The sequence below is a fragment of the Neophocaena asiaeorientalis genome, unplaced genomic scaffold, assembly GCF_003031525.2.
Source record: "Neophocaena asiaeorientalis asiaeorientalis breed wild unplaced genomic scaffold, Neophocaena_asiaeorientalis_V1.1 scaffold263, whole genome shotgun sequence".
Lineage (NCBI taxonomy): Eukaryota > Metazoa > Chordata > Mammalia > Artiodactyla > Phocoenidae > Neophocaena > Neophocaena asiaeorientalis.
In genome coordinates, this window is record NW_020175015.1 from 410,561 (window position 1) to 434,720 (window position 24,160).

The 24,160-nt window shown below is 47.9% G+C and overlaps 1 protein-coding gene and 1 long non-coding RNA gene across 2 annotated transcripts in view; both read left to right on the top strand.

Annotated features, from left to right (window-relative positions):
- The window catches only part of MAP6 (microtubule associated protein 6), an 86,950-nt gene extending 76,924 nt beyond the window's left edge, over positions 1-10,026 (top strand). The window contains exon 4 of the mRNA XM_024761947.1: positions 8,903-10,026. Coding sequence (XP_024617715.1) covers positions 8,903-9,884 — 982 coding nt within the window. The 3' untranslated portion in view covers positions 9,885-10,026. The remainder of the gene's footprint in view (positions 1-8,902) is intronic.
- A 3,217-nt stretch (positions 10,027-13,243) lies between these two features.
- Positions 13,244-18,900, top strand: LOC112411105 (uncharacterized). Its single transcript, XR_003005572.1, has 3 exons — positions 13,244-13,447; positions 16,305-16,398; positions 18,563-18,900. It is a non-coding gene; the product is annotated as an uncharacterized LOC112411105 (long non-coding RNA).
- Positions 18,901-24,160: the final 5,260 nt, after the last annotated feature.

Below are 24,160 nucleotides of genomic sequence, written 5' to 3' on the forward strand. Positions count from 1 at the left end.
GGTGGGGGAAGGGAGGGAGGGAAAGAAATGTCAATATTCAGGAAATAAATGTTAGGTACCGGAACAGATGGTTCCTGATGGATTGGGTGAAGGTTTTGAGGGAGTCGAAAGTATCTAGGATGACTCTGAGTTTCTGGCTGGGACCATGGGATAGATGATGAACCAGGTTTCAGCAACAATAATTTGTACATCTTTCTGTTTGACCTTCTTTGCTCCAGGTACTGTGCTGAGCATTGGGGCTGCAGGCCAGGTGGATGGCCCCTGGCTTCAGGGAGTTCACAGTCGAATGGGGGGAAAACTGACATGCGATTAGGGTATCAATGAATGTGGGGAGAGACTGTAAAATGGTGCTGCAAGGGAGATACAGACAAAACTAATTTGGACAGGTGCATCCAGGAAGACCTTGTAAGGTGGGATCTGAGCCAAGCCATCAGGGACAGACAGGAAAAGCGGGTTAAAGAGGGCAATCCAGGCAGCAGCAACAAAGCAGCAGCGGGGGGTGGCCAGAGGACAGTGCAGGAGGGTGAGGCTGCAGGGCTGCCCACCACCTTCCCTGCCTTCTTCCAGGGCTGCCAGGAGGCTCCAGTGAGCTAAAGTAATGAGCGTGTGATCATCTGATAAACTCTTACACAGTTATTATGGTCATGGACTTATTCATGTAAGGCACAAAAGCACTCTATAGATGCCACAAATTATCATTTCAGATCCCTGGCCAACAGGATCATCGAATCCTCTGTCATAATTGTCCCTGACATTTGTATTGCTATCCCCATTTTACAGGTGAGGAAACTGAGGTCTATTGTGGTTGAGTAATTGCCCAAGGTCTGGCAGGCAATTAGCATCACAGAAACCAAGAGAAAGCCAGCAGGTCGTTCTAGTTTCTAAGAGGGTACACAGGCTGGGAGGTGAAAGGAACCTGTCTCATATGCTGTCCTGAGAAGATCTGCAGCTGGCTCAAGGCACCAGACTCAGACTCAGTTGTGCAGGTTGGGCTGCGCCCCTGGGCAGCTGGCCTGTGGGCTGAGTGGAACTGAACCCAGCCCATCTCCACTCACCTACCACGCATCGGCTTCCACCCTGGGGGAGTGGCTCTGTCTCATTCACACAGATGGCACTGTGAGTGGTGGGACATTTTACAGATGGGGAGCCTGGCAGGCCACCATGGAACGAAGTGATGGCCAGTCAGTGTCAATGGGAGTTTTATGTTGCCCCTGAGAGTGGTTTTGTTCACAGGAAAACCAACCAAGACTGCATTCATTTTAAAAACAAAAGCTTAATTTATAAAAGTAACAAACTTAAAAATCTAGTAAAATTTAACAAACTCTTTTAAGGAGGATTTTATAACTTAATTCAATTCCCCTAAATATTTTAAAATAAATTGTAAGTAATTTAAAATAAACTAAGCTTAAAAATATGTTTACTACTGGGCTGTAATAAAAGTTCCATCATTGTTTACAAAATTTATAAAATTGTCTTATATCTTTCTTTTTTTTTCAACATCTTTATTGGAGCATAATTGCTTTACAATGGTGTGTTTGTTTCTGCTTTATAACAAAGTGAATCAGCTATACATATATCCCCATGTCTCCTCCCTCTTGTGTCTCCCTCCCACCATCCCTATCCCACCCCTCTAAGTGGTCACAAAGCACCGAGCTGATCTCCTTATGCTATGCGGCTGCTTCCCACTAGCTATCTATTGCACATTTGGTATTGTATATATGTCCATGCCACTCTCTCACCTCATGCCAGCTTACCCTTTCCCCTCCCCATGTCCTCAACTCCATTCTCTACATCTGTGTCTTTATTCCTGTCCTGCCATTGGTTTCTTTAGAACCATTTTTTTTAAGATTCCATATATATGTGTTAGCATACGGTATTTGTTTTTCTCTTTCTGACTTACTTCACTCTGTATGACAGACTCTAGGTCCATCCACCTCACTACGAATAACACAATTTCATTTCTTTTTATGGCTGAGTAATATTCTATTGTATATATGTGTCACATCTTCTTTATCCATTCATCTGTCGACGGACACTTAGGTTGCTTTCATGTCCTGGCTATTGTAAATAGAGCTGCAATGAACATTGTGGTACATGACTCTTTTTGAATTATGGTTTCTCAGGGTATATGCCCAGTAGTGGGATTGCTGGGTCGTATGGTAGCTCTATTTTTAGTTTTTTAAGGAACCTCCATACTGTTCTCCATAGTGGCTGCATCAATTTACATTCCCACCAGCAGTGCACCCTCCACACCCTCTCCAGCATTTATTGTTTGTAAATGCTTTGATGATGACCATTCTGACTGGTGGGAGGTGATACCTCATTGTAGTTTTGATTTACATTTCTCTAATGATTAGTGATGTTGAGCATCCTCTCATGTGTTTGTTGGCTGTCTGTATATCTTCTTTGGAGAAATGTCTATTTAGGTCTTCTGCCCATGTTTGGATTGGGTTGTTTGTTTTTTTGATATTGAGCTGCACGAGCTCAATATGGAGATTTTAGAGATTTTGGAGTAAATTTTGGAGATTAATCCTTTGTCAGTTGCTTCATTTTCAGATATTTTCTCTCATTCTGAGGGTTGTCTTTTCATCTTGTTTATGATTTCCTTTGCTGTGCAAAAGCTTTGAAGTTTCATTAGGTCCCATTTGTTTATTTTTGTTTTCATTTCCATTTCTCTAAGAGGTGGGTCAAAAAGGATCTTGCTGTGATTTATGTCCTAGAGTGTTATGCCTATGTTTTCCTCTTAGAGTTATATAGTGTCTGGCCTTACATTTAGGTCTTTGATCCATTCTGAGCTTATTTTTGTGTATGGTGTTAGGGAGTGTTCTAAAAAGGTTTTTTTTTTTATATCATAAATGAGTGATGAATTTTCTCAAAAGCTTTTTCTGCATCTATTGAGATGATCATATGGTTTTTCTCCTTCAATTTGTTAATATGGTTTATCACATTTATTGATTTGTGTATATTGAAGAATCCTTGCATTCCTGGGGTAAACCCCACTTGATCATGGTGTATGCTCCTTTTAATGTGCTGTTGGATTCTGTTTGCTAGTACTTTGTTGAGGATTTTTGCATCTATGTTCGACAGTGAGATTGGCCTGTAGTTTTCTTTCTTTGTGACATCTTTGTCTGATTTTGGTACCACAGTGATGGTGACCTTGTAGAATGACTTTGGGAGTGTTCCTCCCTCTGCTATATTTTGGAAGAGTTTGAGAAGGATAGGTGTTAGCTCTTCTCTAAATGTTTGATAGAATTCGCCTGTGAAGCCATCTGGTCCTGGGCTTTTGTTTGTTGGAAGATTTTTAATCACAGTCTCAATTTCAATGCTTGTGATTGGTCTGTTTATATTTTCTATTTCTTCCTGGTTCAGTCTCAGAAGGTTGTGCTTTTCTAAGAATTTGTTCATTTCCTCCAGATTGTCCATTTTATTGGCATATAGTTGCTTGTAGTAATCTCTCATGATCCTTTGTATTTCTGCAGTGTCAGTTGTTACTTCTCCTTTTTCATTTCTAATTCTATTGATTTGAGTCTTCTCCCTTTTTTTCTTGATGAGTCTGGCTAATGGTGTATCAATTTTGTTTATCTTCTCAAAGAACCAGCTTTTAGTTTTATTGATCTTTGCTACTGTTTCCTTCATTTCTTTTTCATTCATTTCTGATCTGATCTTTATGACTTCTTTCCCTCTGCTAACTTTGGAGTTTTTTTGTTCTTTATCTAATTGCTTTAGGTGTAAGGTTAGGTTGTTTATTTGAGATGTTTCTTATTTCTTGAGGTAGGATTGTATTGCTATAAAATTCCGTCTTAGAACTGCTTTTACTGCATCCCGTGGGTTTGGGTCGTCGTGTTTTCATTGCCATTTGTTTCTAGGTATTTTTTGATTTCCTCTTTGATTTCTTCAGTGATCTCTTGGTTATTTAGTAGCGTATTGTTTAGCCTCCATGTGTTTGTATTTTTTACAGTTTTTTCCTGTAATTGATATCTAGTCTCAGCGTTGTGGTCGGAAAAGATACTTTACTTTCTTAAATTTACCAAGGCTTGATATATGACCCAAGATATGATCTATCCTGGAGAATGTTCCATGAGCATTTAAGAAAGTATATTCTTCTGTTTTTGGATGGAATGTCCTATAAATATCAGTTAAGTCCATCTTGTTTAATGTATCATTTAAAGCTTGTGTTTCCTTATTTATTTTCATTTTAGATGATCTGTCCATTGGTGAAAGTGGGGTGTTAAAGTCCCCTACTCTGATTGTGTTACTGTTGATTTCCCCTTTTACAGCTGTTAGCATTTTCCTTATGTATTGATGTGGTCCTATGTCAGGTGCATAAATATTTACAACTGTTATATCTTCTTCTTCTTCTTGGATTGATCCCTTGATCATTAGGTAGTGTCCTTCTTTGTCTCTTGTAATAGTTTTAATTTTAAAGTCTATTTTGTCTGATATGAGACTTGCTACTCCAGCTTTCTTTTGAATTCCATTTACATGGAATATCTTTTTCCTCCCACTTTCAGTCTGTATGTGTCCCTAGGTCTGACGTGGGTCGCTTGTAGACAGCATATTTATGGGTCTTGTTTTTGTATCCATTCAGCCAGTCTATGTCTTTTGGTGGGAGCATTTAATCCAATTACATTTAAGGTAATTATTGATATGTATGTTCCTATTACCATTTTCTTAATTGCTTTGAGTTTGTTATTGTAGGTCTTTTCCTTCTCTTGTGTTTCCTGCCTAGAGAAGTTCCTTTAGCATTTGTTGTAAAGCTGGTTTGGTGGTGCTGAATTCTCTTAGCTTTTGCTTGTCTGTAAAGATTTTAATTTCTCTGTTTAATCTGAATGAGATCCTTGCTGGGAAGAGTAATCTTGGTTGTATGTTTTTCCCTTTCATCACTTTAACTATGTCCTGCCAGTCCCTTCTGGCTTGCAGAGTTTCTGCTGAAAGATCAGCTGTTAACCTTATGGGGATTCCCTTGCATGTTATTTGTTGTTTTTCCCTTGCTGCTTTTAATATTTTTTCTTTGTATTTAATTGTTTATAGTTTGATTAATATGTGTCTTGGTGTGTTTCTCCTTGGATTTATCCTGTATGGGACTCTCTGTGCTTCTTGGACTTGATTGACAATTTCTTTTCTATATTAGGGAAGTTTTCAATTATAATCTCTTCAAATATTTTCTCAGTCCTTTTATTTTCTCTTCTTCTTCTGGGACCCCTATAATTCGAATATCAGTGAGCTTAATGTTGTCCCAGAAATCACTAAGACTGTCCTCAATTCTTTTCATTCTTTTTTCTTTATTCTGCTCTGCAGTAGTCATTTCCACTATTTTATCTTCCAGGTCACTTATCCGTTTTTCTGCCTCGGTTATTGTGCTATTGATTCCTTCTAGAAAATGTTTGATTTCATTTATTGTGTTGTTCATCATCGTTTGTTTGCTCTTTAGTTCTTCTAGGTCCTTGTTAAATGTTTCTTATATTTTCTCCATTCTATTTCCAAGATTTTGGATCATCTTTACTTTCATTACTCTGAATTCTTTTTCAGGTAGACTGCCTATTTCCTCTTCATTTGTTTGGTCTGATGGGTTTTTACCTTACTGCTTCATCTGCTGTGTGTTTCTCTGTCTTCTCATTTTGCTTAACTCACTGTGTTTGGGGTCTCCTTTTCGCAGTCTGAAGGTTCATAGTTCCCGTTGTTTTTGGTGTCTGCCCCCAGCAGCTAAGGTTGGTTCAGTGGGTTGTATAGGCTTCATGCTGGAGGGTCTGGTGCCTGTGTTCTGGTGGATGAGGCTGGATCTTTCTGGTGAGCAGGACCGTGTCCAGTGGTGTGTTTTGGGGTGTCTGTGACCCTATTCTGATTTTAGGCAGCCTCTCTGCTAATGGGTGGGGTTGTGTTCCTGTCTTGCTAGTTGTTTGGCATGGGGTGTCCAACACTGTAGCTTGCTGGTCATTGAGTGGAGCTGGGTCTCAGCATTGAGATGGAAGTCTCTGGGAGAACTTTTGCCGTTTGATGTTACATGGAGCTGGGAGGTCTCTGGTAGACCAATGTCCTGAACTCGGCTCCCCCACCTCAGAGGCACAGGCCTGACACCCGGCCAGAGCACCAAGACCCTGTCAGCCACACGGCCTTGCCTAAAATTTCCAATGTATCAAGTGGGGTGAGTTGAACGGCTCAGGGTTAGAGCAGCTGGGAGCTGGCTGGGTACCTCTTGCTCTCTCCATATGGCCTTTCCAAGTGGCTTTTCCAAAAGTCCAGACTTGGCTTCTTTACAGTATGAGAGCTTCAGGACAGTTAACTTATATCTTTCAACTTAAAATCAAGTCTAAATTAATTTTTAAATTACACCTTTTTTATAGGAATCACAAAGCTAATCTGTTAGATATAATATGCCAAATTATTTTAAACATTACAAATACTTTCAAACTAAATCTACACAAATTTTTCCTAAATTTAATACCCAAAAAAGGTAATATATAGATTTGATTTAATTTATCCTTTCTAATTTTTTTTCTAAAACTTTCCATGATTAAAGACACTTACTAAGGAAACAAGTTTACTAAGCAGAGCCACATAGGGGTGTATATCTGAGCAAATTTAAGGTTAGTTCATGAGAATGCTCATTCAGAAGAATGAGGCAGGGCATGGGAGCCAGTGCCCCAAACATCGGGAAACTATACTTTGCACCCCATGCTGTGGGTCTGGCCCTCTTTTAAATCTCCATGCCAGCAGGGGACACTGAGTCCATGTCCTGCCAATGGGATAGGTTTTGCAACCCAAGCTCCTGAGATCAAGTTAAGCCCTGGTCACCTCTTTTGTCTCCTGTCTCAGCTTCATCACCCCTTTCAGGATGACTCTACCCAAGTTGTTCACTTGCGGATAGGATTCATCTAATCAGTGTCCTGCTGGATTCTATTCTGAATTAGGTTTTTATTTTTCCTTTCTGGCCAACCACCAGGTATTAGAGGTATTTTAATGCCATCCTTGGATTCTGCATGTTTTTCGTGGCCTTGCCTGGCTCCCTCCACAGACACTAAGGTCCTACTGATGGCAGCCAGCTGGGTTCACGTGGCCAGGACAGCTGTGCTCTGTGATGTGCTGAACCAGCAAGCCACCCCGGCCCCTCTCTGTCCACTGTGATGCTCAGAGACATCAAGAGGGACTGGATGGATGGACAGGCTGCCTGGGGCACTGTGTACTCTGCTGAGAGATGTCAGTTCCTAAGGGCTCAAGGCGCTAAATATAGTAAAAAGCTTCTGGATCAGGATGACATGTCGGAATAAAAATAGTCCAGATGTGTGTAAGTAAATAGAAAAATAATTATAATATTACATAGTAATATGGTACAAGGTGTGCTCTATGTACATAATTTCTCATCATCATAAATTTCTGAGTCAATATCATTTTACCCAATGAAATAGATGACACACTTGGGGCCCAGAGAGACGAAACCATAATGAGCTAAGAAAGTGTTACCAAGTAGAAGTCTTACTGGGCCAGCTTTAAACTATAGGAACTGTTAAAATACTGAAATGATTTTAAGCATAAAGACTTGACTGCAATGTGTAAAAGAGTAATAATAACGACCAAGATTGAGCACCTGCTATGTGGCAGGTGCTATAAGGGAAGGAGCACAGGCCCCAGGAGTGGAAAGACCCAGACTTTACAGTCCATGCAGGTCCCCTCACTTCCCGTATCACTTGCCCACTCGACCTCAGTTTCTTCATCTGTATATCATACAAGTAAGGGTAATAAATCCTCCCTTCGAGCTCCACAGGCTTGCTGGGTTGCTGAAATGAGCTTTGGAAAGAAGTGATTTGGAAAGTAGAATGTGCTGTAAGTGTGCATAGGCTTGTGACAGTGTCTGAGCCCAGCCTGCAGGGCAGGAGGGTGCACGCTTATCTTGACTGGGGTGGTCTGAGTGTGGCAACGTTTGCCCTTGGTGTCAGTGATGTCACCTGCTCTCCATGATGTGGGTGGGCTGAGAGGTGGGGCGGGGGTCCACAGTGAGGCAGGTGGAGCAGCCTGTGAGGGTTCTGATGAGAGGCCTGGACTCTTGGTTGCCGGGAAATCAGCCCCAGAGCCTTGGAGTAAGTGAGGCCAAGGGCCCAGGGAGAGTAGAGGGAGCCAGAGTGGGGACGGAGCGAGGGGAGCAGGGCCTCTTCACTGCCTGAACTACCAGATGTCACCTACCAGCCAGTCACCTACCAAATGTGATACAGGTGACGATGGGGAGCATTGTTTATAGAGAATTTAAAAGCAGTAATAAAACCAGTTAAAAGCTGGTCTGTTTTTTATTGTCACCCCGGCCGGCTGGCTGTTGTAAGCAATGTCGGTGATAAAATACGTTTTTACGTTTTCCCTTTTCAGGGAGGTGGGGAAGAGGAACATTCCCTCTTTCTTTCATGCATGCCTTGGACCCTTTGCCCCTCCCCACTCAGCACTTAACTAGGGGGTTGGGGAGGGAAGGAGTCTGGGAAGCCCCTGAGAACAGGAGCACCCTAGCCTGTAGGATCCTCTGAGAGGATAGCTAAGATGGGCCCCCAGGATGGGCCCAGATATTCTGGAGGAAGGAAGCATGGCCTGTAGAGTGTGGGGTGGACAGGCTGCTAGGACACTCACTGGAGGACTCTGAGTCCCGCTGCGGTGCTGCTGCTGTCACCTGAGGACTGCCCTCCATGCCACGCGCAGGTTATAATCAATTGGCAAGCACATTGAATGACCAATTCCCAAGCCTACTCCCCACCCAGCCCCACATTCTGTACTAAGGATGTGGAGATCAGGTTCTCCTCCTGACTCTCCAGCAAGAGCTGCCCTGCCCAGCCTCCACTAGGCCAAGACTTATCAGGCAATCTGTGCTCTGCCCTGTCCCTGGCCTGAGCACTGGCCCTCACAGTGACCACCTCTCTCTCCTCTGCAGGAACAAGGTCGAACGCACCAGTGATTCACGTAAGAGTCAAGGTCCTGTAACCACAGAGCCAGACAAAGATCAAGGTCCCGTGGGCCCTGGGCCTCTGAAAGATCAAGGTCCCGTGATCCAAAAGCCTTCAAAGGGTCAAGACCCCACAGTCCCAGAGCCTCTGAAGGATCAAGTTCCTGTGGTCCCGGGGTCTCTGAAGGATCTAGGTCCCATAGTCCCTGCATCAGCTAAGGATCAAGATCACGTGGTCCCTGAGCCTTTAAAGAATGAAGGTTCTGTGATCTTAGCACCAGTCAAAGACCAAGATTCCTTGGCCTCAGTGCCTCTAGAGAATCAAAGTCCTATGGTTCCAGCAAGAGTTAAAGATCAAGGTTCCGTGGTACCAGAGCTTCTGAAGGATCAAGGCCCCGTGGCCCCAGCACCTGTCAAGGATCAAGGCCCTGGGGTCCAAGCACCTGTCAAGAATCAAGGCCCCATGGCCCCTGAACCTGTGGGTAAAAGCCCCATGGGCCCAGCACTTGTCAAGGATCAAGGTCCTGTGGTCCCAGAGCAACCGCAGGATCAAAGTGCCATGGTCATAGCACCTGTGAAGAATGAAGTTTCTGTGCTCTCTGAGTCTGTAAAGAATCAAGGTTTAGTGGTCCCAGAGCCAGTCAAAGATCAAGGTGGAGGGGCCCCAGAGCTTCTAAAGGATCACGATGCTGTAATTGCAGAACCTGTAAAGAATCAAGGTCCAGAACTAGTCAAGGATCAAGGCCCCGTGGTCCCAGAGCCTGTGAAGAATCAAGTTCCTATACCCCCAGTGCCTCTGAAAGATCAAGGTCCTCTGGTGCCACCACCAGCAAAGGACCAAGGTCCTGTTGTCCCTGAGCCTCTGAAGATTCAAGGTCTCAGGAGCCCTCAGCTGCCCACTGTATCACCTCCACCCCCAGTCATGATCCCAACTGTCCCCTATGCAGAATATGTTGAGAATTCTCCTTGACACTCACCCCTTGACATGCCAAAGAAGGAGCTAGCAATGAAAATGCTCCCTCTCAGGGGCAGCAAAGACACTTATTTAATCTGCATGAAACACGTATTGTATAGTCTTGCTGGAATCTAATAAAACTTGTCCTTCTGGCTCAGCAGTGTCTCTCTCCCTGTCTGGCTTCATTTGAGAGTGTGTGTGTGTGTGTGTGTGTGTGTGTGTGTGTGTGTGTGTGTACGCCATGCACATTTGAGGGTGGGCATTCAGGGCTCTGCATTCATCCATCCGGGCCATCTGAGAAATTCCCAGCTCCTGTGAGCTGTCGGTATGAGATGGGAGTGGGTGGGAGTTGCTTGGAGACTGAGGACAGGACCCCATCGGGAGGGTGTGGGCGGGACACACATGTGTTTCCCTTTTACTCTCACACTGTGACCACACTTCACTTCTGACACCAGAGGTGGTTGGGGGGGGGTGCGGATGGAGGAGGTCCCTCACATCAAGCAATTATCTAACACCAACTGGGGGGCCCTACATTGAAATCAATTCTGACGCTATCTACCTAGAGACAGCGTCAGCTCCCACAGGTGAAGGGCTCAGTCCCACAGGACTGTCCCCCCGCCCTCCCCCAACTTCAGATGCCAATTGCAAGTCCCAGGCTATCGCTTGTACTTCTGACTGACTTGCTGTAAATCAGCATTCCCACAACTCCCTGCTTGGGTTCAATAATTTGCTAGAATGGCTCACAGAACTCTGGGAAACATGTACTTATGTTTACTGATTTATCCTCAAAGGATAAAGAATACATCCAGATGGAAGAGATGCATAGGGTAAGGTATAGGGGAAGGGGCACGGAGCCTCCCTGCCCTTGCCAAGCACACCACCCTGCCAGTGCCTCCAGCAACCCAGAAGCTCTCTGAATCTCAAACTTTGGGGATTTTTATGAAGGTTTCATCATGCTGGCATAATCAATGATTAACTCAATCTCCAGCCCCTCTCCCCTTCCCAGGGGATGGAAGGTGGGGCTGAAAATTCCAAGCTTCTAATCGTGACTTGGTCTTTCTGGTGACCAGCCCCCATCCTGAAGTGATCCAGAAGCCACCAAGAGTCCCCTCATTAAAACAAAAGACACTGCTAGAACCCAGGAAATTTCGAGGGTTTTAAGAGCTCTATTATTTCACAGGTCAGTTTCCATGAAAGCCTAGGTACCCAACAGGTACCAAACTGCAGCAAGCTGACTGTTCAGAGTTGAAACCTGTGGAGGAAACGGGAGCAGGGACCCAGCTGGCCCAGGATAATCCTGGATGACAGCTGTTTGCCAAGGGCTCAGTCCTAAAGATCCTCCGGAGGTCATGCTTCTTGAGTAAACCAGGCCTCTGATCAGAAGGGTCCTGGGACACTCATGAGGGCAGAACCTAACATTTGCTGGTCCTCATTCAGTATCCAGGACAGCTCAGCCAGGGCTTTTAAAACAACGCCTGAAGTCCCCCACTCATTCATGCCTGCGGTTGACTTGTCCTTAGCACTCACTTTGTGCCTTGCTCAGTGCTGGGCGTGAGGTCACTGTGGCACAGAAGTTCCAGTCTTATGACAATAAAAGGTGGTGTGGGATGAGGCCCTAGGACAGCTAAAGGCCTGGCTTTGAGAGGACAGTGAAGAAAGAAAATCTAGTAGGGGCATCCAGGAAGGCTTCTCAGAGAAAATGGCTATGAAGTAGAGAAAGCCCGGGCAGGAGGGGTAGGAAGGGGTATCATGGATGTGGCTGGGAGGGCCAGGGTAAGCCCTCTCTGGAAGTCCTTGAATCAAAGAAACCTGATTTTCATGAGGGTCTGACCAAAGGGTGTAGCAGGGCCCTGGGGCAGACAACGGAGACCAGGGAGGTGTGACCAGTTTTCTGAACCCCAGGACCTCAGGGAGGGAGTCAGGGAGTCAGTCCTGTAGGCTGTGAGCGTGTTACTGGGAAGAAGGCTGGGGGCTAAGGCTCAGCCTTGCTCAGAGATGGGTCCTGCTAGGATCCCACTGGTGTGGGTCACAGTAGCCTCCCCTTTAAAACCCAGAGCCCTCAGGGGCCTGGGGGTGTGGGGAGAGCTCCACCTGTTGACCCCACCAAAGCTGGCTCCCAAGGAACACTCCTACCCCTTTAAGACCTTTGAGACCCATTATGAACACTAACCCCTTTTAAAGGTCTCTTTTTTAAGAAGCTCAGCTTGGTTCTAACAGAGAAATCACAGGAAGTACTGATGACTTCCAAATGGTGACGTTTTCTGAGCAACAGGCCCCAGTCCCGCCTCCTCACCCCACTCCCAACAGCACCAGTGTTTTCTGCCCCACAAGCCACCTCTATAAACACACACACACACACACACACACACACACACCATGAGGATTCTTCCTGGCTCACCCAACACAGAGTTTGCTGCCATATGAATTCTAATAGGGCCCCGCAGATAAGAAAAGACCACACTGAGGCTAAAGAAGCCCCTCCTTTCAGTTCTCCCTCTGACCCACACACCTGGTCCCATGGCACACACATTCCCACGGGCCAGGTAGATGGTGCTCTCTCTGTGACGGGCAACATCCAGGGGCAAATGTCCAGAAAGCCATTGGCTACCAGGGCTCCCTCTGAAGAGAGAGCTGCCTGGAAACAAGGTGTGGGGGTCAGTCCCACATGGGGAGGCTGAGCTCCCTCAGGGACACTGTCAGAATGGAAAGAGAAATGGGCCCAGCCCAAGGCTCTGGTGACTTTTTAAAGGTAGGAAGAGAAGGGCACAAAGGAAGCTGAGGAAGGGCTCGCCCAAAGCTGTAAGGAGAGACCAGGGCCTGCGGTGCCAGGAGTGATTCAATAAGGAGAGCAATGCCCAGGGTCCAAAGCTGAGGGAGACAGTGCAGACGACTGAGAGGCGGCGGTGGCGGAAGCAGGTCGACCTCCAGCCCAGCGCCAGCCACCTCAATTTCCTCCTGATGATAAAGTGGCTCTGATGATAAGAGGTGATACTGAGGCAGAAAACCTCCAGCTCAGGATTGAGCTGCAGGCCACCGCCTCACCTGCATCACGCCCAGCTCTCTACTGCATTGGAAGAAGGCCCAGTGACGGAGGTGGTCGGCTCAGGCCCCCGCCCTGGGCTGGGGCGGCGAAAGGCGGGAAATGAGCTAGGTGCTCTTGGCCCTTCTCAGATGCAGACTTCATCCTAAGCCTGGTTCTTCCCAGCTGCAGCCATTTCCCAGCCCCTCCCCAGCACGCGTCGTCTCCACCCCCTCTCAATCCCGCCCCTCGGCGGCCTGGCGAATCCAGATAAAGGACCCCGGCGGGCCGCGGCCAGTAACCCCACCCAGACGCGGCGGCGTGAGGGAAGGAGGAGAGGGTGGCGCCCCTTCCCCGCGGAGCGGCCTCGGAAGCGCGCCGGCATCCGAAACTCGGATCCCGAAGATGCCCAGGCTCCGCCCAAGAGCCCTTAACCAGGCTCCCGGCTCTGAATCTGACAGCTGGGGATCCGACATTCCCCCCGGGCGGGCGGCGCTGAGCCCCAGTCCCCAGCCGCGGCCGTCCTCGCACGCGCACACCGTCTTGCCCGCGCGGCCAGGTCAGCTTCCCCGTCTGGGCTCCGGGCCCAGTTGCCGGAGCTTCTCGGCGCGGGGTCGGGCCAGGGCCTGGGAGCGGGCTGGCTAGAGAAGCCTGGGGACCCGCGGGCGCGCGCCCCCCGAAGGCGGGTCTGGGGGTCCCTCTTGGAGCTGGGCTGAGGCCTCGCTGGAGCCCCTGGTGGCGGATCCAGGGAAATACTGCGATTTTACTCCTCTCGCGCTGTGATCCCCGCCCTGAACACCTGCCGGGGGCACCCCCGCACTGCCTGGGCACTTTTTGGCATTTTTGTGTAGTGAGGAGGCGGTGCGTGCGGATTCAGGGTAGACCATGGGGCCAAGTCGTACTGCAGCGGCACCTTCCGTAGTCTTTGTCTTTGTCGTGGCGAGGATGGATCACCTAGAGGAAGGGGATGGGGAATGCACGCCATTCTCAGTCCGAAACCTGGAAATATTTTTTTGCACCAATTTCCAGCCTTCCACTTACAATCCGTCACTAAGACCTGCGCCCTCTACCAGCTAAATAAATGGTGAATCTGCCTTCTTTTCTCTATCTCTATGGCCACCCACTCTTACGTCACATATATCACAGTTTGTAATTCTGTATGTGAATTACATGATGGCACTCAGGGTGTAAGAAATGAGGCATTTCTTTATTCTGATAAATCAAATTAAATCAAGTTGGAGCCCCTCCTCTCACTGCCAGGGTGGGCAGGAACTCCAATATTAGTCATTTTCCTAGAGCCTCACTCTGTCCCTAGGTCCAGGAGGCTTAGGCCATCCTGAGAAGACACATAGGTTGTCACTATGGCTGCCCCAGCCCAGCCAGAGGGGCACTGGCAGCCCCACACCCCCTGCACCATGTTTGGCTGCGGAGCTCCCAAAGCCTGCCCAGGTTGTGTGGTGTTAATGCCATTCCCCAGATACTCCTGTAGCCATCCACATCTGAGCCCATCCCTCAGAGGCCCCATAATCCAGACCCCCCAGCTCCCTGCCCTTTCTACACACCCCCATTCCCAAGTCAGGCCAATCTACCCCCTCATCCATCAAAGCACCTACACTTTTCCCCCCTCTCCATCTCAGCCCATCCAGTTTAACATCCTCTGTGAGCTTAGACCTGATTCTTGGGGGGCAAGGGCTGCACCGTCTTATATTCTCACCAGCAACATATGAACGTTCTAGTTTCTCCACATTCTTGTCAACACTTGTTCTTGTCCATCATTTTTATTATAGCAGTGATTTCTTTGCCTATTACAGAATCTTCCATTCTTGCCTACACACCCAATAGATATGTAATAACTATGTGTTGAGTGGATGAATAGGAAAACAGGAAACGGAACGTTTGGGCAGGAGGATGAACTCAGTTTGGTACATGTTGAGTGGGAGATGCTTTGTATCTAGGAGGCTTCTGGATATAGTGGCCTCAACCTGGGACAGGGTCTAGGATGAAGGTAGAGATGGGGACCTCATTAAAATGTGGGCCTCACTAGCCCTGGGAAGTTATGTGAGGCCATAAGAAAGGGTGCATTTATCCAAGGAGAGTGTGGAAAGTGAGAGAACGATCCAAGACAGAACTTTAGGAAACACCAACATTTAAGGGACAGGAGAGGAAGGAGGCCCCAAGTGGAGCCTGCCACAGCGCAGCAGAGAGGTCAGAAGAGAACTGGAGAAGATTGTCACCTTGGAGAAAGCATCAAGGGGAACGGGTCAACAGGATCAGAGACATGAGTGCTTCCCTATGAGATGGATTATTAAAAATGTCCATTGAACAAAATGGGTAAAATGTCAATACATATTGAAGTTTTGTGATGGGTACGTGGAAGTTTACACTATTCTCTCAACTTTCATGCACATTTGAAATTTTCCATATTTCCAAAATAATTTTTTAAAGTATCTGTTGCACTAACAATGAGGAGATCACTGGTGAACCTGGCATTTGCAGAGTCTCTGGAGTGGAGGGAACAGAAACCCAATTCCAGTAAATGGGGGACTTTAAAAAGGGAGAAATCATGTATTATCATACCTGACGCCTGATTCACTAATATTCCAGGAAGCAATCACTGGGCACATATACCCCAAGTATTCCTGTGAAAAGAGAAGATTGTGTGTGACAGGCATTAATTTTTCATAGTTGCTGGTGCCTCCCACACAAGGACCATTCTCAGCAGGCCCAGCAGCCAGCCAAGAGCTCTTCCTCAAAAGGAGGAAAATTGCTTGCCAAGGGGTGCCTGGCTTTGCTCCTAACTCCTAGGTACTCCATTGCGGTTCTTTTCTCGGGGTTTGCCACAGGCTCAGACGTCATCCCCATCTGCTACAGATACCTGAATCACCTTTGAATCTGCTGGGTCATCAGGGCTATGAGCAAAAGCTGCCTCCCCTCCAGCCTGGACACCTGGAAGCCTCCTCTTGCTCTGGGCTCCACTCAAACCTGGCAGCCTTACTAGTTACTCCATAAGTCAGAGTGGAACACCAAAATGTGACATACATTGCCACCAAAATACACAGAAGCCCAACGAGTGTGCTTCTTTCTTACCACTAGGGACAGAAAACAGCAAATTCCTTTCACTTTTCAGGATGTGACAATTTTATGTGTCAACTTGACTGGGCCATTGGGTGCCAAGATATTTGGTCAAACATTATTCTGGGTGTGTTTGTAAGGAATGAGATTAACGTTGGATCTGTAGACTGAGTAAAGCAGATTGGCCTCCCCAGTGTGGGTGGGCCTCATCTAATTTGTTGAAATAGAATAAAAGGCTGAGTAAGGGAGAATTTGCTCTCTGCCTGGCTGTCTTCAAGCTAGGACATTGGTCTTCCCCTGCCTTAAGGCTGGAACTAAACACCATCAGCTCTCCTGCTTTTCAGAACTTCAAACTTGGACTGGAACTATACCACTGGCTCTCCTAGGTCTCCATCTTATAAACAGAAGATCCCGAGACTTCTCAGCCTCCATAATCCTGTGAGTCAATTCCTTATAATACATCTCTTTGTATCTATCTCTATATACACATATCTGTAGCTGTATCTTCTATTGATTCTGTTTCTCTGGAGAACCCAGACTAATATATGTTTCCTGGCACGATCCAGACCACTGAACACCCAGAAACTTCACTCAGGGGGCAGGGCCCTATGTTCTTATGGGATTCATCTCCCATTCTCAGCACAATTTGTATCTTATCAGTGCATCTAAAGTACCTGCTACTTTCCACTCTCTGAATCCTAGGAACATGATGTAATCAGTGTAGTAGACAAGTATGATGCTGTGTGTTATGGGAGGATGGTCAAAATCCCCACAGGTTACATTGTAATAGAGAATCAGAGACTTGGGGAGTTTCAAGACAAGATGAGAAAGCTGTATTGCCGTCCCTGCCAAGAAAAAGAAAGCTGCTTCTGGTATTTGCCGCAGAGGAAGTTTAAAAAAAAAATGCTTTTTCAGATAAATAGTTTCATATTAAGTAACAAAATATATGTATATTTGCTCCCATAAAAAGACCATACCTAGAATAGTAGCTGCTGGAATCATCTGAGTAAGCTTATGATAATTCTCTGTCATTCTCCAAGACCTGTGCCTTCTGCACAGACCAAAGAAGTAAATTAAGTAGGATGTAATAGAAACCAGCCTACATCTCTCAAGTTTTGATGAAGGCACAAATTTCTGTGATTCTCCCAGATCTGTACCAGTTTATTGATTGGTAAAAAGAAAAAGTTCCAGAAGCTTCCACCTGGCCCTTTCTACCATAGTGGCCCTTATTCCACAGGTCTAGAGGCTCATGTGTGCTGTAAATTTCAATTATACACCCTGAAACTAAAAATACAATTACAGGATGAGTCCAGGCACCATGCCTGGACTTGAGTCAAAGCTCCAGTTGTCACCTGACGCACCTGAGCCTCTACACAGTGGCTTTCTGTGGCCTCAGGAATTAGCATTAGACAAGCTCAAGGTCTGCTAATCCCTGAAAAGCCTGTGTATTTTCCTTTCACAGAGCACAGTTCTCTGGCAAATGGCCTAGGGCCCTTTGTGGAAGGTAGGCTGCTAAAAGGAAGATTTACAGTATGTATCTGGGGTGCTATTGAAGGGGCCGCTCTGAAGGGTACTGACCTCTCTTCCATTCAAGGGGCTTTGGGTGAGGGACCAAAGTTCTCTTTCATAGTGGGTCAAATCAGGCTTCTGCTACCAGGCCTGGAGGGTTTTGTTTGTTGTTTTGCTTTGTTGTTTCTGTTATACATTAAGGAGGACTTAGAGGCTGCCTATCCATTTGGTCCCTTTGGTCCTATTTGGCCCTTAAACAATTAGTCTTTGCTAAAGACACCTGTGGGTTAGACCATTCTGAGTACCACTTGGCATCTGACGTCCCAGATGGCCAAGTGCTGCTGTCTGTGCTCTGCTCCCCTGGGATCCCATCATTTCCACTAAAATCATGGAGCCCATTTCTGTGGCAGTGTCTTTCACTAGTATCCCTAGCCTGCAGGGAACAAGTACTGCATCACGTTTCAGAGATGCTCCCCTCACTAACATGTTTCTTCATGCCTTGGTGAAGGGAATTTCCTCCAGGCCCTATAAGAGGAAGTCGGGAGTGTGCAACTTGGCTTGGGAGTATGTGAGTGGGTCACACAGGGTAAATCCACATCAACATTGCTCCCTGCCTTAGCACTGGATTCCTTTATGTTAAAGCAAGGAATTCTGGCATTTCAATATCAATTAAGCATAGGCCTCAGTTGAATCCAGGTTTCAGTCAACCAGCTAAGCAAACAATGAAAACCACTCCTAGCTGCTGAAACTGGCACACTGACTCTAGAATCTTAGGTAAATGTACCCATGTTAATAAATCCAGCCCAGTGAAAACTGAGTTCCTGCCTCCATGAACTAGCACCCACAGAAAACATTCCCACATATATTATCCAGACTTCTTGGTGATATAAATTAGCAAAATCTTGCAATTCTTCTGATGTGGCTGCTTCTTCCTCCCCCATCTGACTCTGGAACTAGTCTTCCGAGACAGGAAAGTGTCTAATCCCAGTTATGGGACTGGAGACAATGGGATTGGTGCGTGAAGAGACTTGGCCTCCCCCTGTGGGGTAGATTGAAATCATGCCCATGATATTTCGCTGCTCTTTCCATCCAGACGTGAAGTCTCGTTTTCACCCCTCGAATCCAGGCTGGCCTCATGACTTGCTTTGACCAACAGGATGTGATGGAAGCGACATGATATAAGCTGCAGAGCCCAGGCCTCAGAGGCTTAGCTCCCGCCTTTATCCTCTCAGAATCCTGAGGCCACCACTGTGCCAGGAAGAAGACGGGGACGCGGGCCCACATAAGAGAGAGGCTCAGCGCCCAACCATCCCAGCTGAGCCCAGCACCCGGTGGCTACAGTCACCCGAGCGAACCCAGACAAGACCAGTAGAAGGACTGCCCAGCCAACCCGCAGAACTGTGAAAAAGAATGAATTGTCATTTTAAGACACTAAGTGTGGAGTGGCTTGTTTCTCTGCAATAAACAACTAGAACACTTTGCAGGGTAACTTCCAAGACAAGGTCACTTCAAGGTCTTCAGGCAGGGCAGCTTGTGCTGCGCGGGGATTTACTGGAGCTGGGGGTGCTCTAAATCATCCAAATCCTGCCATATGGCCTCTAATTCCCTCCCTGAGATCAGTGCCCTAAATTTCACCTGAGATCTAGCAGCACTGTGAATTCAGCTGACAAACGGACAATGGAATTTGTTGACTGCAGCATCAAACTCCCGTCTTGATAAGTTATATAACATAGCTTAGCTCTCCCCTCCTGTTGGGCCTCCTCTCGGCTCCCCTGTTGAGTTTGTCATCTCTGGTTTACACCAAGACAGAGGAATGACATGAAAAAAAAAAGGAAGTCTGAGAGCTGACCACTTCTCAGTAGGTGTATTTGAAGTGTCAGAACACTTTCTAATTCTTGCTGGAACAGCCAGGTGGATCAGCTCGTGCCCGGACATGTGGACTCTGTGCTCCCCCGACAAATGAAACACTGGTGGTAGGCGTGTAGGGGAGATGAGTAGACATGTCCATGTCACAGAGAGAGAGGAAGAAAGGTGACAGCAAGAGGTATTGAAGGACCAATTCCCCCCAAGAGCACCTGGAGGGAAAATGCGGTGCATGCTGCCCAGAGATGCTTCCCCAGAGCTCTGGGAGCACAGAGGCAGCTGCGCTTCTGACAGGGGGCCAGGAAGGGTCTCTGGAGAGTCGGTAACCTTTGAGATAGGCTTTGAAGGATGAGGAGGGCTCCACTGGCCGAGTTGGGGGGAGGCATGATACCAGCAGAAGAGGCCACATGAGCAAAAGGAGAGGGAGGAAAGTCCAGGGGAGGGGATAAGTCAAGCGGGGGCTGTGGGAAAAGGAGGGAAATTGGAGGGGTGGGAGTGGCAAAACCAACTGCTCTGCTCCTGCAGAAGCGTTCACTGACCTCGGGGCCTCCCCATCAGCCGCCTCCTCCCAGCCCCTCTCGGAGCAGTTCAGCCCAGCACCTAGCAGCCAGGCCTCCCTCTATCTCACCCCCACCCTCCCCCGGGCCCCTTGCTGTGTCCCAGGCTCCCATGGCCCTTCCAGCAGCCGCATCTCTGCTCACTCTGGGCCTCTCTTCCAGAATGCCTCTTCCCCTCTTTCCTACCAACCTCTAGCACCTCTTCTTCCAGGAAGTCTTCCCTGACCACTTCCGCTCTGCCTGACCCCCAGGTTGTACGGCATGATGGAAAGAATCAGGCTTTAAAGTTGTGGAGATCTGGGTTCAAATCCCAGCTCTGCAGTATGATCTTGATTTGTTTACCTTCTCTTATAGTTAATATTTCTCGGCCACATATTATTTGCCAGGTACCATGGGTTACCTCATTTCATTCTCACCACAGCTCTATGAGGTACTTACTATTATCATTCCCATCTTCCTAGTGAGGAAACTGAAGCTCAGGGAGGTTAAGTATCTGGCCCAAGGCCACACAGCTAGGAGTGGCAGAACTGGGATTCCAGTCTGGTCTGCCAGGCTCCAATGTCTCTGCTGCTAAGCGCCAAAGCACCCACTGGACCACTTCCTTTGAGTGAGCATTTATTAGGCATCTCCTATGTACCAGGCGTTGTGGCCAGGGCATGGGCAGACAAGGGCTACTCTCAAGGAGGTTTTAGCTGCAGGGACTGGAGTAAAGATTATATAGAATCCCATTGGTTACTGACCACCTCCTGTAAACCGTGGAGCACGGAGCTCACGTGTACCGACCACCTCTCTCCTCCACAGCCAGCTGACCTGCGCTCCCATACTTGCCAGGCTCTGTCACTGACCTGCTAGGTGGCCTTGGGCTGGTCACGTTATTCTCTAAACCCCAGTTTTCTCTTCTATAACTTGGGATGGTAATAGCTACCCCTGAGGGAAGCTCTAAGAATTAAGAGCTTCCCTCACGTGTACCCGGCAGTGCAGGGCACATAGTCGGTGCTCAGTAAAAGTTAATCCCCGTCTCCCCACACTTGCACTCATGTCCAGGACCCACACAGTGCAGCAGGGTTATCATCTCTCTGAGACTTTTAACAAGCACAGTGGTGGAAATAACAAGGAGGTCCCTTCAGTGGCCTCCAGGTGGCAAGAAAGCTCCACACAGAGCTGTGATGGGCCATCAAGGGTGCTGACATGGCTGGTCCAGCCCCAGCCCAACCTTGACCTATCCACCTCCACCACCTGCCCTGCCACCCTTCACGCCAGCAACCCTACCCCTCACTGTGAGGTGGGAGCACAGACCTCCCACCACCCTCCCGCCTGTGCCCAGATGGAGGCAGGTGGCCTCAGGGCCCCCTTTGTGTCATCTGGACAGCCCCACACTCAGCCCTGCCTTCCTTCACTGCCCATGCCCACCTGGTGGGGAAGCTGTTGCAGGCTGAGCTTTGGGTCCAGGAGTCCCAACTTCTAGTCCAGTCTCCCCATCTCTGAACTATACCTGTGTGAGTAGGAAGACTTCCCATCTAACTGGGCTATTGTGGGGACTAAGTTGGACAATGTATACAGACTGAGGTTATGTACCTTTCCTGTTAAAATCTGGCCAGTTCCTCTCCTGCCCTTTCTGTGTGTCATGGAGGAAGAACAACTCTCCAGCTGGCTAGGAGCATTTCCCAGCTCAGCCCCACTGGGCTCTCAGCCTCAGTTATCTCACCTGTAAAATGGGAATAATCCCTACCTAGCCAAACTGTTAGGAGGCTGGGATAAAATTTATATATATCAAGTGACCGACATGGTGTTCGGCACATAGTAGAAGCAAAATACAAAGGAAGGACCAGCTGGTATTATTAAAATCATTATTCTGATCAAGAAATGCCTACTTACCCTTCAAGGCAGCCTACATGTCACTTCCTCCTGGGAGTCTTCCTTGATCTCCCCATGGCAGACATGGCACCCACCCATAGCACCCTTCTGGATTCCCGAAGCCCTGGTGCCCTTCTAACACAGCTCTTTCACTTAATAAAATGTTTTGAGTGCCTTATGTGTGTATGACACTGAATTTGAGTGCAGGACATACAGTGATGAACAAGACATGGGGCGCAGTGGTTAAGAATCTGCCTGCCAATTCAGGGGACCTGGGTTCGATCCCTGGTCCGGGAAGATCCCACATGCCGCGGGGCAACTAAGCCCACGTGCCACAATTACTGAGCATGCACTCTAGAGCCTGTGACCTACAACTACTGAGCCCACATGCCACAACTACTGAAGCCCGCGCACCTAGAGCCCGTGCTCTGCAACAAGAGAAGCCACCGCAATGAGAAGCCCGGGCACTGCAACGAAGAGTAGCCCCCGCTCATCGCAACTAGAGAAAGCCCGCATGCAGCCAAAAATAAATAAATAAAAATTTTTTAAAAAAGTCATCGTCCCTATTCTCGTGGAGCTTCCATTCTAGTAGTGGGGACAGACCAAATGTGTCAATAGGTGGATAATTTAGGAGCACTGAGTCAGTAAAACAAGAAAACATAGTAAAGAAACTGATGTTGTAGAGGAGCTGCTTATACTGGGTGGTTAGGGAAGGCCCTTGTGGAGTAGATGACATTTAGGCTGAGTTCTGGACGACAAAAAAGCAGTCTTGCAAAGATCTAGAAGAACCACTTGCCACAAAGAACAGCTAGTGCAAAGGCCCTGAGGCAGGAGAGTAAGTGTGGCATGTCTGGGAACAGAATGATCCAGGGGACTGGAACAGTGTACCGAGCATACCTGTCACTGTCCCTATGTCTCCACTTCTAGATGAAGCCTCCTGAGGGCAGAGATCTAATTTATTGGGTTCACAGCACAGAACAGACCTGGAGTTCTAAACAGTTGTGTTGCATTATGGTAATAATGGGAGTGAATCAGCTGGCCCTTCTGCAGCCCCATTCACATCTGGGAGGACTTCAACTAGGTTGCCCAGCCAGGCAGGGATTCCCTCCTCGGACCAACAACCCCCAGGGCAGAGTTGTTGGCAAACAGAAGCTGGAGAGGTGCCCAGAGAGAGGTAGTGACCTTCCCAAAGTCACACAGCCAGCAAACAGCAGAGATGGGACATGAATCCAGTTTCCTCTGTTCCTCTGCCTCCCTGGCCACTGGTCTTCTGTCCCGTGCATCCCACTTGCCCTCTCCCTCCCTGAGCTGTGATGTCAGGAGCCCCAAGGACCATGAAAGGTAACCAATGTGAGGACTGTATCAGGTCCCTCATCTCCTGCTGCAAACCCAAACACAGAGCAAGGTTCCCACAAGCTCCTTCACAAAGTCCTGCCCAGCTGGGCAGCCTGAGCTTGTGCCCTCTGGCCCTGGATGTGGATGAGGTCAGCTTTAAGTGAAAGCCTAGGGGGCTGAAGACTGGGACCCTGGGGCCCTGCACAGCAGGACAGCAGAGTCTGGGCTCCAGGTCCAGCGCTGTCACTCAGGCCCTGCAGCCACCATCTCTCCAGGGTAGCCCGAGCCAAAACAATTTCCAATTCAGCACATAGTGGGCCTGCCACACGGTATCATCTGCATTCACCTGCCAGGATTTCAGGGCCTGACAAAAGCTATTAGTAGCAAACGTGGCTTAACAGAAGGAGCCCTTATCCCCGGGGAAGAATGAGATGGGAATCTCTGATCCAATCTCCTTCCATGCTCTGACAAAATTTCACTGGAAAATTTTATTGAAAAAAAACAATTGTACAAATAAGATCTTTGTCTGACAGCAACAAAGGCTCATTTCCCCCCTTTCCTCCCCATCTTTGAAAATCTATAAAAGGAAAAAAAATAAGTTCATCCCCATGATGCCTGACTGGAGTCTGCCCAAGAGCTCCCCCTGCCGCCCCATAAGCTATACCCGACCCCCTCACTGGGGTCGGACCCATGGCGGGGGAGGGGGTACATGTCCCAGGGGCTGCAGCACCTAGTTTTATAGTTGAGGGAAGTTAGAAGATTGGGAGGAAGCCGGGGAGGGGCCGAGGTGGTGGTAGTATCAGGAAGAGCGCCCCCATTCCATGAGGGCTTGGCTGAACCCCCAGCTCGATTCTGTCTCACAGATGAGAAAGCACACAGCTATAAATATGAACACTGACCGAGGCAGCCTGGATCCCAGGGCTGGGAGCAGGGCTCCATGACTACTGCCCAGCTCCCACAGGATGTGGGGTCTCTGGGCTCAGCATCCTGACATCTGGGGGCCTGTGTCCAGGCAGAGTGAATCCTGGCTGGGAAGGTCTGCTCAGACACAGCCAGCCCCCCTGCTTTCCCACCCCCACCCC